Raw genomic sequence first — 14271 nt, 5'->3', positions numbered from 1 at the left:
AAAATCACCAAGTTTATAAACACAATTTTTTACATAAATATTATCAAGTTTATAAGCAACATAATAATAATAATAATAATGCATGTTGAAGTTACAATCAAATATGATTATCCAATATATGCATGGCAGCATGCATATAATGTCGTTATGTAGTAATTAAAAGTCGATGAATCTAAATTTATTTGTTCAATAAAAGAGTCAGATAGAAATAAGAATATTGAGTCGTGTAGTATAGGTCAGATTAATAAACCGATTGACGCTGCAAATGGCGATCTACAGGGTAGGGTAGAAATGATAGAAACATAAATAATATAGAGATCAAGTAATAATGCAATTTGAAATAAATAATTTGGTTTCACTTACCAAATACATGCATGCTAGCTAGCTAGCTGCATGATTTGATCGTCACCACATGATATACATAATTATATGCTAGCTGGCTAGCTTTTTCTAATTTAATTTCGACTGATCTTCTCCATAAATATATACATGACAACATAGCTAGCGTTATTCCTAACAATACATACTATTCAGTGGTTGCAATTTTCAAAAAAAAAAAAAAAAAGTGGCTCTACAGCTACCGCTGCTTTGTTGAGGGCTTCCACTAGTGTATTTCATGTGTTTTTTTATTTTTTGACTTTTTCACTGGCTGCAGTTTTCAAAAAAAAAAAAAAAGAAGTGGCTCTACAGCCACCAATGCTTTGTTGAGGGCTCCCGCTAGTGTATTTCATGTGTTTTTTTCTTTTTTTTTGCTTTTTTTCACATGCATTTTTTTAACATTTCTCAATATATATATTTTTAAAATAGACAACATCTTAAAAAATTTAATTACCAAATAAAAATAAATATAAAAAAAATTCCAGAGGGAGGCAGCAAGAAGACTAACATTTTTCAACAACAATTGTGCCTACCAAGTATATATATACGTATGAGCTTATGTGATTATGTCATACTGAACGCATGCCAACCCATCTAAAAAAGTCAGGGTCATTTTTTGTTAATACACTAAAAGAGTTCAAAACATTTAGAAGATGAGAAAATATATTTGCAACTGTGAATTATGCAACCGTTATGTAATCATTTTAAAAAAAGTGAATAAAACATAGGACCTACATGAAAAAAATTAATTTTTTAATAATAAAACATAGGACCCACGCGACAATTACACACTTCACGGTTATATGTAGAATTACTCTCGAAAGATACTACACGACAAAGGATTTTTAATGGCAATTTTTGTAATTATAGTAAGCTATTTATGTACTTTTTTGTAAAACTGAAGATCTAAAAGGATATAATTGTAATAATAGTCAGTTACATAGGAGTATATGCGGAATAAAAAGTGTCCAAAGAAAATACTATTCATTACTGTTTATCTTACTGTTCATATGATGATAGGAGTTTTGGTATATGGGGAATAAAAAGTGTTCAAAGAAAATACTATTAATTACTGTTCATATGAAGATAGGTGCTTTTAAGATATAGGAAATATAATAAAAGAATTAAATCTAAGAAAATGCTAGTCCTCACGTTTGGATTTTGTATTTTTCAATTTATTTTTTACGTAATGATTAAGAAAATATTTTTTTTATGATGTTGTAAATTTATTTTTAAAATATTTAAACGTGTTAAAAAATGCATGTGAAAGAAAAGCAAAAAAAAAAAAAAAAAAAAAAAAAAAACCATAGATGAAATCTACTAGCGAGAGCTCTCAGCAGTGGCTGTAGAGCCACCCTTACATATATCTTTTCGTATTAATTTAAGTTTTTGGGATAAGTGATGATTTTATATAGCATCAGATCTAGCAGAGGTCTACACCATTTAATTAAATATTTTACGTGTTGGGCTATCCAATAAAAGAGATCAGTCTAGTTCATACATAAAGGAGAGTGTTAAGAATATAATACAAATAATTAAGACTGTGCTTAGATGTTGAAGTGAGTTGAGTTGAGATGATAAAATGTTGTTAAAATATTATTTTTTAATATTATTATTATTTTGAGATTTGAAAAAAATTGAATTGTTTATTATATTTTGTGTTAGAATTTGAAAAAGTTGTAATGATGAGTTGAGATTGGTTGATGATCTAAACGAAGTCTAAATCTATCTCTTTCTATCAATTTAAATTTTTGAGATAAAGTAATAATTTTACAAGATTCATACCTATGAAATTATATTTTTGAAATAATTTCATGTGCCATGAATTAGCTAGGTACAAGAAGGCCCACTTCCTTTATTTTTCAAATCCACCGATGTTAATGGCCGATATATGGCAGTTTGTGAACTACCAAGTGGGTTTTTTTTCAGAATTATAAAGCTTTTAAAAAAGAACAGTTTCATGAATGAATTTCATAATATAAATAGTTTTCTATAAAAACAAATTTGAATATAATTTCTAAAATAGCTTTTGCCCATTAAAGATCAAACATGTAAACTAAAACTTATAGCTTCGTTTGTATTTTGAGTTGAGTTATAGTTGAGATGAGTTGAATTGAATTGTTTAAATTATATATAAATAATATTGAGATATGTGAATTGAAATGAAATAAAATTATTTTTTAAAATATGTGATTATTTATAGAGATAGGATGAGAATTTTTTTATTTTCCTTTTTTTTTTTTTTGGTAGTACTTGAGGTTTGAGATGACTTGAGTGGGACCCACCCAGTAACTTTAGGCACGTGAACAAGGTCATTTGGACAAAATATTTACTTTGGGACTTGGGGGTTCCCTCTGGTTGTGGGCTAACTCAAGAGTAAGCCAGGAATGGTTGGCATTACTTCATATTCAGACAAAAAAAGTTCAAATCCAGCCCACTGTTGTTGTAGTTGCTACTGGCCCACTGTACTTTGCTGTCTTTTTTGACTAGGAAAAAGCTAAAGTCACATAATCTACAACCCAAAGGCAATAAAAGCAAAGCAGAAGAAGACCCCAACGCTGAGGAGACAATTTCCCCCACCCTACACTCTTAAATCCTACAAATAGATATCCCACTGTCTAATTACAGCGGTTTTATACACCCCAAGAACCAAAGACGATTTTTTTTTTTTTTTTCTCTGACAAGTAAGTATTTATAAATAAATTAACGGATACAAGATACAAGTTTAACAGAGTAAAAGTTCCTTACAGTCTTCCCAAGTTGACGTGATATTATACTATTTATATTATTGATTTGATGTGACATGATTTAATTTGTAATATTTAAATTTATAAATTTTTTTTACATATCAAATCTTATTATATCCACAATATAGATCGTGTCCTACATACGGACTTATGAATATATACATATATATATATATATATTATATATAGAATAATAAAGAAGAGAAAAAGAAAAGGCATAAAGTACGAAAAGGTGGGGTTAGTGGTCACAAGATGGGCGGGTTTTTCTTTTGAAAAACAAAAATACGGCCGGAAATGCAATAAGAAACCCACGTTCCTATTTAAAACAGCCTAACCGCCCTCTCCACTACCATCCACTTCTCTCTGTTCTTAATGCAACCTCCACAACCAACTTCCGTGAATACAAAAAAGAAAACCCCGTTGTCACCATCGTACTATGGGGTGTGGAAGAAAGAAACCTCCTCCTTCTTCATCGTCTTCCTCTTCTCAGCCTATCTTCCCCATGTCATGGCTTTCCAGGTTCAAGCACATCTCCATCAGCTCTAAACCGAAACCTGGAAAAGTGAAGCCTAAAGGTTTGCTGAATTCTCCTTTGATGTGTTCAGTACCGCAGTGTGCTTGGAGTAATGCTGGTCGGTTTTATGGTGGGGATGATGTTGATGATGATACTGCTGCTTTTTGGAGACTTTCTTTTGGTGAAGAGAATGGGAAGAAAAAGAATAGAGGGATCTTGAAATCAGATTGGTATGAATCCGATGATGAGCTTGATATTTCGTCCTCGAGTTGCAGGAACTGTAGATTAAATAACGGTGCTGAAGTGAAGGGAAGAGAAGAGGCTAAGAAGCTGAATGAAATGGTCTTGGGTTTAAGGAGAGTGAAAGCACTGCCCAAAGATGTGGAGCTTTCACTTGAAATGGATGCACTTTATGGAGAAAAGAGAATGGAATGCAGAACACCAAGGAGGATGGAGAAAGGTTGGAAATTAAGGAAAACAAATCGGCAGGCGATCATGGAAGAGAAGGTGTTGGAATTGGAAAGAGGATCACATGAAGCAGAATGGAAGTCAACAAATTCAATAGAGAGAGATGCATTGAAAAGGAAACCTGCAAGAACAATTTGGAGAGCTAAGAGGGATAGGTACAAAGTAGTAGATTCTAGCTCCACGAAACATTCTCCTGGGTCTTCCTTGAATTGTCAGAATTCTCGCCTAAGAACTACTGCAGAAGATGGTGTTTTTGCTACTCATAAATTGGAGGAAACTGGGAGGCTCCCGGTGGAAAATTTAGGTCCTGAGTGGCAGAAATTGAAAGAAATGAAAATTAAAGAGATAAAGTCAAAGAGTGGCAAAGAGGGGAAATCTCTCCATGTAAGCAAGGACTCACAGAGAAGAAGAAGAACAAAGCAGTATTCCAAAGTCAGACTTTATTCTCCAAGAACGCCTTCTAAGGTTGAAATATGCAAAATAAAACCGCTAGAAGACATCAGGAAATCGAAACTGAAGATGAAAACTAAGGCAAAGGAGAGAACTGCAGAGGAAGTAACAGGGTTGGAGAGCTTCGCTATGGTGAAATGCTCATTTGACCCACAGCAGGACTTCAGAGATTCAATGCTTGAGATGATTATGGAGAGAAGGATGAGCCGGCCAGAAGAGCTTGAAGAACTCTTGGCTAATTACCTGACATTGAATTCTGATGAATACCATGATCTCATCATCAAGGTGTTTCGGCAAGTATGGTTTGACGTGAATCAGGTCTGTTTTAGTAATGAATTAGAAAGTGAAGATTGTTGCAATGATTAAATTCTGTTTAGCTAATGATAGGCAAACCTGTAATCATATTGTAATTAGTTAACACTACTACTGCTTTAAAATTATGTCTCTAGTTTGCACAAGATTTGGCTTTCAGCTTCAAATCAAATGCATAAAAATGTAATAAATAAATGTTGAATTTAGAATTAATCTGTGTAAGCAACTCCAAGCTACAACATTCATTTAGGGAGATGAAATACAAAATGAAATTGCATTGAGTTGAAGTTACATGCCTGTATAGTATCTTTTCGCCATCTTCATTATGGTAGGCCATTGGATGAACTAATGCATGAGGCAACAGAATTTCTCCAAAGTTATGAAGGGTCTAAACAGAGTGGAATAACCTTTTATATACCAATATCCATTCTCAAAGTAATTATTATTTTTTGTTAGTCATAAACACACACAGATCTGGAACCTCTGATCTCACCATCCACCTCATGTCCTCATCCTTACTAAGCATATCGAGCCTGAGCTGATTGACCATTCTTAAAAGTATTTCTGAATACTTTCAAAGGCTTCTTAATGCTCCCATGTTAAGAATGCAAATAAAAAAGCATAACGGGAAAGCAAACCATCGATGTTTAGTCCATCTTTCAGCAAAAGTCTGAATCAATTCATCTTGGCCTGAAGCCCCGACTCCGGCACATGCAGATAAGAAATCAATTGGACAAGCAACTATCTGGCTTCCTTTGCATTTTATATATTGAACTTTATGCTCATGTTTCCATTCAGTTGGCATGGGTTTGGTAGAGTTCAGTGATGAACATCACTTTTTCTATGAATGATGAATTGGAAGTGGAGAGAAGTATGCACTATGCACACGTTGTATGGGGAAGAATGCATCCACTCCTCGGCAGATGCAAGAAGTCTGGTACCAAAGTGTACTAACATACTCAGTGCTGCGGACCAGCTTTGTAGCAGTACCATATGGGCACGTTCTATAGCAGCTTCATATTGTCAAATTTCTGCATAAAAGAAACATTCACAACCATCTTACTTTTAGGATAATTTGATACTGAAGAGTGATGGAACTCCCAATTGCAAATAGGAATCTGCATAGACAAGTGGTTGGTCTACAAGGTTTGCCTAATGTAGGTTTGTAAATGAAAAATTCAAAATATAATGGAAGCTCTCCAAGAATACTAAAAGCCCATGTTAAAAAAGCAACAATACATGATAATTGCACATGAATAAATTTGGGACTTGATATGTTGGTAACGCTGGTACCAGCATTTAAAGTTCCAACCACTTGAATATCTCTGGGCAGACACTTTTTTAATATGTAATCAAGAATTTACTAATCAAAGCATCTGGCATAGGCTATGTACACAGGACATATACAAAACAAACCACTCGGCAGATACATTAAAAGCACACATCTATTGCAACTTAAGCCATCTAGTGTCAGTTTATACACAAATTCTACAACAGTCTCTTAGCATAAACAGAGGCACTTCCAATTAATAACAATCACAACAAATAAGGCATAAAAGCATAAAAGCTGCTGAGAGCTAAATAACTCATCCATATATCGTTGTGACAAGTTGCCTTTTCCATCAATCCCCATGTGCATAAAAAAGTCAGTTTATTTACGACCATACCAACTACTTCTAAAACATGCATTAGATGTGTAAGTATTATCTTTCTTATAATTGATATATTTGTATAAACCCCCACATCTGACTCTATGAATAAAACCAATGCATCTCACATGTAACATCAATCAAACTTCTGACGAGGCACAAAGTGTGTATATCCTCTATAACAAAATTTGACACTAGGCCCCAGCTTAGTCATCTTGAAGCATACCAACATTACCTTCCATGCATCCAATTTAGACCTAACTAAACTCCAGTACAATAATTTATTAATAATATTCTAAAGGCCCCACAACCAAAAGAATCGTTTCAGATTTATATCAGGGGCCAAAGAGTGAAAAAGCAAGTTGCAAATGTTCTAGATCAAGTACAAAACCTGGGTAGAAGGGTCACCATACTAGCAACAGCAACACCACTCCTCAATGTAATATGCAAAATTCCATAGCTGATGGTTATTTTTTCAAAAACTTGAACAGGTTCAAATAATCTATTTGCATATTATCACTACATATTAAGGAAAGTTTAGTCAGGTCCAAATAAACTTGTGGGAAGAATTTTAAATTTGTAATATTATTTTATCTCAATAACAGTTGAGAGGAAACAAATTAATATTTCATGTCAATGGGCAGGATCAAGTTTTATTAGTCAAATCGTAGAAAGCTGAGCGTGCAACACTATGTCAAGATTACCATCAAGGTGCGTAGTTTTGTGCACGCATTGTAGAGTGACATAGATGCTCATCAAATCCAAGTTAGAAGGTGGGTGATGGGTCAAAAATCAAATTCTGGCATGATTTATAATGTGAGGATAGGTTTCTCAAGGAAGCTTTTCCAGAATTGTATGGGATTGCAGGGCAACAAGAAGCCTCAATAGCCAGTCTTCTAAAATTTTTCAGTGGCTTCCCTTAATAGAATGTCAATTTTTCTATAGTAGCACAAGATTGGGAAGTCGAAGCCTTTACAGAGTTCTTTAATTTATTGTATTCTACAAAAGTGAGAGTTGAAGAGGCAGACAAGGGTGAAGGCCCTTTGGTGCCCTTCTTAAAAAGGCAACTTCATTGAGTCAAACCCTCACCATTCGAGATATCAATTCATTTCTTTGGAATAATATTTTTAAGACAAAAGTGCCTTCAATAATAGCTTTCTTTGTTTGGGCAGCTTCTTTAGGTAAGATCCTTACCTTACATAACCTAAGAAAACAGGAAAATTGTGGTAGATTGGTGCTGTATGCGTAAAAAGAACAGAAAAAGTGTAGATCATATGCTACTACACTGCAACGTAGCCAGGGGGCTATGGGATGATCTCTTTGGGTTAGCTTGGGTGATGCCTAGAAGCTTGATAGACTCTCTAGAGAACTAGAGGGATTTACATGGCCGTCCACAAATTGCTGCAACATGGAGGATGGCTCTCATATGCTTATTGTGGTGCATTTGGAGAAAAAGGAACTAAAGGAGTTTCGAAGATTGCGAGTGATAAAGTCCTCTTCAGCACTGTTCCTTTGGGCAAATGTGATAGATTTTATTGTACTGAGTGTCCATGATTTTCTTGTATCTCTTAATCCTATCTAGGTCTCTCTCCTTTGTATACGTCCCGTGTACATGAGATATGCTTTCTGTTTTCATCAATAAAATTTAGATTACTTATCAACAAGATATTTGGAAGCATGCTAAAATTAATGTTAATGCTAATATCAGCTTCTGCATAACTGAATTGAAAAAATCTGCATAAGCTGTGAGAATTGAATATGGCAAATAAAAAAATGATAAAAAAAAAAAAAGGAACTTATTTATAACCAGTAAACCATTTCATACCTAAATTTATTACATGTGTGCCACTGGGGCATCAAAAGCCGGATAAGGGAATCAACCGGTATCAAGTTCTCTCTGCTGGAGTAAGATTCCCCATCTGCTCTGCAAGGTTATTTACGTTGTTTATCGTCCACTAAAATTTGCCACGATTGCCAGGTTTGGTTTCATTCTTTCTGCCATCAATTCCTTTCTCTCTGACCGAATTTCCTTTGCATCGGTTGAGCCAGGATTTTCAGTCAAAAACTGTTCCCAGAAAACATCATTGACCCCAGTGGGTATGGTAGCAGCATTCCCAGCTGCTTGTCCTTCTGAGGCAACAGGGTCAACGGACTCTGGAGCAGCAGCTGTAGCAGGTTCAGAGTTCATGTCAATTCTAGGAGATTTAGGCCGACGGTCAACATTAAGCTGTAAGCAAGATATAGCCGGGCTCTCATCATAACTTAGAGATTCATCCAATTCCCCTTTCGAATTAAGTTTAGTGGAAGTTTGACCAATATCATGCACAATATTCTCCCAAAATAACAGCAATGACTCTAAGTGCTCAAACGGTTCCATGTTCGATGTCAAATCAGAAGTACTCGCCCCACTTTCTCTAAGGACGCTTTGGGAAGTCTCCATCTCATTATCTTCAACGCTGGCTCCATCATAGAAGCAACTTGCTCTTGGCAATCTTCTCTTTCTCTCGTGATTTTCTAATTGTGTCACGAGATTCAAGGCAAGTCTTGGTTTCCGCAAGAATCCAGCCACAGATGACATCAAATTTTGCTGCCGCTGCTCTACTTGCTGCAAACGCTCCTTCGATAGCTGGATTTGCAGCTCAAATCCACGCCGTTCCTCATCGTGCCTCCGTAACTCCAAAAGAAGCCGTTCTCTCTCGCGTTTAAGCCTCTCAATCTCCTCGTTCAAGCTCTGTCTTTCCGGTTCGCTTAAAGGAGACGCACTTCCTTGTCCTTGCAGATTCTGCATTGAATGGCTATGGACAGGTTTTCGTCTGTGTATGTTTTTTAAAAGGTGTGGCTCACCTCTTACAAAATCGTCATTCGCAAATTCCCATTGGTCCGGATCAACCTTCCTAAAACCCTGTCATTACACAACATATTTCAGTTGGATTCAAGCAAAATAAGATCAAACCAACAAATTAATATGGGAAACAAATGACTACTTCAGACAGAAACTAATAAAACGGAATGGCTTACATATGTATTCAGCTGTCTAATGAAGCTGGAGAAGTTGTTGTGCTTAAAGAACCTCGGCAACAGATCCCTCGCAAAATCAGGCGGATTCCACACGACAAAGCTCTTATTGCTCTTGCTCCACGACACCGCTAAATCAGTGGAGGGATCATCCACCATCTCGTACGTTTTTGCAAGGAACGGAGGCAGCGAATTCGAACCAGACAAAGCATCATCCATCCTAGTTTCCCAATTTCTCAACCTCAAACCTTAGTTAATTTCCCCTCTTTCAAAACCACGAACTCCCCAGAAACAAAAGAAAACGAAAGGAAAAAATCTCTATCTTCTTGTTGAATACACAAAACTAGGATTTATTTTCAAAACCCTCTACGTTAAAACCCCCCCTCGAGTTTCACCTATAATGAAAACAAGAACCTTGCTTTTTCCCACACCAACAGAATCAAATCCAAACAAAACAAGACTCCAATACAACCCTCTTTCTCAAACCATCGGAAACACCGTGCCAGGCTCCGATGAGCTCGAATTACCTCTAAATCCTGCGGGAACTGCGGAACCCAATTCAAAGAACCCCATCGAATTGCCACCAGGGGTTTCCGAAACTCACCAGAATTAAGGGCATAAAACGGTAAAACCTCCTGAAAATGAAGTCCCACGAAGTCAACTACACGCAAAAACCCCCCCAAAGAAATCGCGAAAAGACAGGCAAGCTACCCTTTCTGCCGCAAAGCAGAAACCCTCAGAAAAACTAGGATTCTTATTCACATAGAGAAAAGTTGACAGGTCGTCCTTTATATATATACACCAAAAAGCAAACAGCTCATTTCTGTTATTAGTTGGAAAAACTCAAACATTTGACGATTCATCAACTGTACAGTGAACGTCAGTTAATCCCCAAAAATAAAAAATAATAATAATAAAATGAAACAAAACGAAAACTTGGAAGGTAAGACAGGCTAACAGCAATGGCGACTTTAAAATTAGAAATTGACCCCACAAAAAAACAAAACCCTGCGTTTTTCAAGTGTTCGAGCTTTTCTATCCAAGGAAGGAGAGGGAGAGAACCTAGCTACGGTCTAGAGTCGTTTCTATTACGTTAAGTGGGAAAATATTTTACAGAAAAAACACCATTTTCCCAAATCGTTATATTAAAATCAATAATTTGCACAGATTAACAGTTTTGATTTTTATGTAAAGTAAAATAAAGTGTTGATTCAGAGAAAAAAAAAAAAATAAAGTACTGTAATTTTGAGAAAACAAAAATTTTATATACAGATATTTTTACGTATTATTTACGCACTCTATTAATGTGATTAATTATCTCATTTGTTTAATATAAAATAATTATTTTAATCGATCACATAAATAAAATATGTAAAAATTATGCAAAAGTGACTACTAATTCTAAATAAAAATGACTAAAGATTTAAAAAACAAACTTTAAAAATGACTAATAAAACCAAAATTCATAAACTTTAAAAAAAAAAAATAATAAGCAAAGCATTTAGAACATAACAAAACTGACCAAATTGAGATGAGAAGTGCTATATAGCATCCATTGTAGTGATGCACACAATGTACATACTACAATCTACTAATTTTTTCTTTCCAGATGGATGGCTGGAATGACCCACATAAGGTGTGCAAAGTGACTACTCCCAAACAGTAGCTTCTCTCAAGATTATTTCAATTGAGATATAGTAAGCAAACTTATGAGCTTAAGAAAAAACCATGACAAAACTTGAAAATATAAACTATATTTTTATTTTATTTTTAGTTGTTCTTCTATTTCTACTTTTTATTCTATTTATTTTCTAATTTAGTTGAAATTTTATCTCTTTTCCATTTTATTGCATTTTTAATAGGTTTTCTATTTTTAGATATTTTATATTAACATGACATGTTAATCGTGTATTTTTTTTTTTTTTTTAGTTTTTAAAAGCTGACTGTGTGTATATATATAACACGTCTTTTTATATTTGGCTATAGCATGGCAAGTATATGACACGTCATCATCTTTCTTTTGTCACTGAATCACTAAATTTAAAAAAAAAAAAAAATAGATAGATAGATACATTATTTCGACACTTAAAATTTTGAAATTATGAACGATACTTTTTTGAATTAATTTAGTGAAAAAAAGGTTCAACTCCTTAGCCTTATATCATATTTACGAGAGAAATGATATACATAGCTATTATAATAGAACGGTGGTTTTGAAAAATCGAAAGAAGAGACCAATGAAAGAGACGCATTGGATGTGGGTTGAGAATGATTGGGCCAAGTGTTTTGAGATTTGATCATAGGCCAGCTTCCTTTTTCGTTTTTTTTTTTTTCACGGACATGGACAATGAAAAATTAGTTTAGAGTTTTTCTTTATTTATTGATTTAGGCTATATTTAAACAATGAGGTGATTTTCAGATGATTTATAAAAAATAATAATACAAATATAAAAAGTCTTCTTGCAAGCGAGTTCGCATACCAATTTACGTACCGTTATTGACATGTAAGACATCTGTTTAACGAAACGGTATGAATTGAAGACGAAAATGATTTTTGCAAAATAGAAGATATTCTTTTTTTTTCAAAATTTTTCTTTTTAATAAAAAGATATATAAGTCTCGATATAAGCGAAGTACGGGGCTTGGTGCGCGAACTCGCTTGTTCCTAATAAGGCTTCATAAAATATTGAATAAAAAGAATTTTGTATTTATGGGAGGGGATGGTGTGACGCATTTGCTTTGGTGGGATTCATGTATGATCTCTCTAGACCTACGACTCTTGTGTAATGTATTCCTGCGGTCTTCCATTTTCTTTCTTTTTATTACTATTATTATTTACAACTGTTACGCATTGTCCTACACGTGGTCTCAACTTGGAAAAAAGAAATGGAGGGAAGAGGAGGGTGATTCCCTTTTTCCTTGATGGAATCGATTATGATAAGGTTTTGAATAAATTTAATGTGTGAAAAGGATGTTTGGATTGGCTTACAACATCATCGGGTTGTTTTGTTTCTTTTCTTTTTAACTTTCAAAAGAGAGAATCTCATAGGGATAGACAAAGATAATTAAAGGCCACTTCATTCTTATGGTTCGATGAATTCAATATCTATCATCAACATGTTTTATTGTCAACAATCTCTCTAGAGGTATGTAAAGCAGCTTTTGCTGAAGTATGAGCTACCTCATTAGCCTTTCTTCTAACATGATGAACAAACCAATGGTCACAATTTAGAAATTTATGTTTTACATCATTGATAAGCATTTTTTGTACTTGTCCAAGAGTCCTTAGGATTTGTAATGGCTTGGATCACTTGAAGAGCATCTCCCTCGGGGTTCCGAGAATGATATTCTTTAGTTCCAGTTCAGTACAAAAAATTGTTACTTGAAGAGCACCAACAGTTTCTGCTAATAAGGGATTAGGAAAACAATTCCGGTTCATCCTCATTATGTCCAGTACTCTTCCATTCCAATCACACACAACAATAGAGCACGTTCTACAAATTCTTCCTCCTCTAAACAAATGGAGCAGTTTGGGTTTTCCACAACTTTTTTCTTATAGATATTCATATTTGTTGGAAGGGCTTCAAGGCATACTCTCCATAATAAAACTTTGTTTGCATTTCATATGTTTAGTTTCCAAACTCTTGACCAGACTTCCTTTTATCTGCTACTGCTTGAAGGCTACCCTTTAGTGCGATCTCGCATTTCTTTTTGCATATGGTAAGCAGTTCTTACAAAAATTTTCCATATTAACCTATATGGCTAAGGATTTAGGACTTTTGATTAGTCTCCAACCTCGCTTTGCTAACATTGCAAGGTTAAAACTTTTCAAGTCTCTAGAATCCAGATCACCAACTGACTTGGGCTTTTCCATTAGGTTCCATGTGACCCAGTGTATTTTTCTTTCATTCTCTTGCTATTTCCACCAATATCTTTGCATTATTCTATTAATTTAATTTGCTTGATGAGAGAACTTGGAAGTTTGAAAACTCCCATACTATAAGTGAGCAAGGTTTGAACAACTAAATTGAGGAGAACACATTTCCCTACCTATGAAAAGAATCTCATCTTGTAGTTGCCGATCCTATTGCACACTTTATCCAAAATGCTTCTAAATGAGTTAGAACTAGACCTTCCAATAAAGTGCTGGTAGTCTAAGGTATCTTTTATAAGACATTGTGGACTTGATGCCTGCTATGCTTGGTATGACACCTTGTATTTCTCTTCTAGTATCTCTTTTAAGGATATAATCGATTTGGTTTTAGACAAATTTTGGAACCGAACTAATATAATCTGATTTTAGAAATTTAAAAATCGATTGGACTAATTCACCACTAAACTGAAACTTTCAGTTTTTCTAGTTTCAGTCCAGTCCGGTTCAATTTTTTCAATTTACCGTTTACACATACAGTACTACATCAGTTGAGACTTGTGAACCGGTTCCTCTAATACTCGTTCTCCTTAAAGGAATTTCTCTATTTTTTTTTGCAAGTATCCTCAAAGGAACTTCTCATTCCCTAAGAAACACTCATGGACATATTTTCAAATAGAAGGGATTGAGAACAAAAGATTTTAAAGCAGTTTGGAATAAAAATATCTTACATTGAGTTATGCAAATAGTTTGGCGTTGTCAACCTCTACAGTAAAGCATCCCGCCACCCCTCAAAATGTGATGACATTATTTACAATTGATAGTCAACAATTAAAACAATGACATTGATCAACATTACTTCTTCGC

The 14271-nt window shown here is 34.6% G+C and overlaps 2 protein-coding genes across 2 annotated transcripts; one reads left to right on the top strand and one right to left on the bottom strand.

Annotated features, from left to right (window-relative positions):
- The first annotated feature begins 3479 nt into the window (after window positions 1–3479).
- LOC121265298 (transcription repressor OFP5) lies at window positions 3480–5141 on the top strand. The gene has a single exon (XM_041168872.1). The coding sequence runs from the start codon at window positions 3562–3564 to the stop codon at window positions 4921–4923; it is 1362 nt and encodes a 453-aa protein (XP_041024806.1). The 5' UTR covers window positions 3480–3561; the 3' UTR covers window positions 4924–5141.
- LOC121265299 (heat stress transcription factor A-4a-like) lies at window positions 5087–10332 on the bottom strand. Its single transcript, XM_041168873.1, has 3 exons — window positions 9537–10332; window positions 8344–9420; window positions 5087–5900 (listed from the first exon to the last, which is right to left on the bottom strand). Exons 1-2 carry the CDS (start codon window positions 9750–9752, stop codon window positions 8464–8466), a joined length of 1173 nt encoding a protein of 390 aa, XP_041024807.1. The 5' UTR covers window positions 9753–10332; the 3' UTR covers window positions 5087–5900; window positions 8344–8463.
- Window positions 10333–14271: the final 3939 nt, after the last annotated feature.

This window comes from Juglans microcarpa x Juglans regia, chromosome 5D, assembly GCF_004785595.1.
Source record: "Juglans microcarpa x Juglans regia isolate MS1-56 chromosome 5D, Jm3101_v1.0, whole genome shotgun sequence".
In the NCBI taxonomy this organism is placed as follows: domain Eukaryota; kingdom Viridiplantae; phylum Streptophyta; class Magnoliopsida; order Fagales; family Juglandaceae; genus Juglans; species Juglans microcarpa x Juglans regia.
This window is presented reverse-complemented; position numbering and strand designations above follow the sequence as displayed.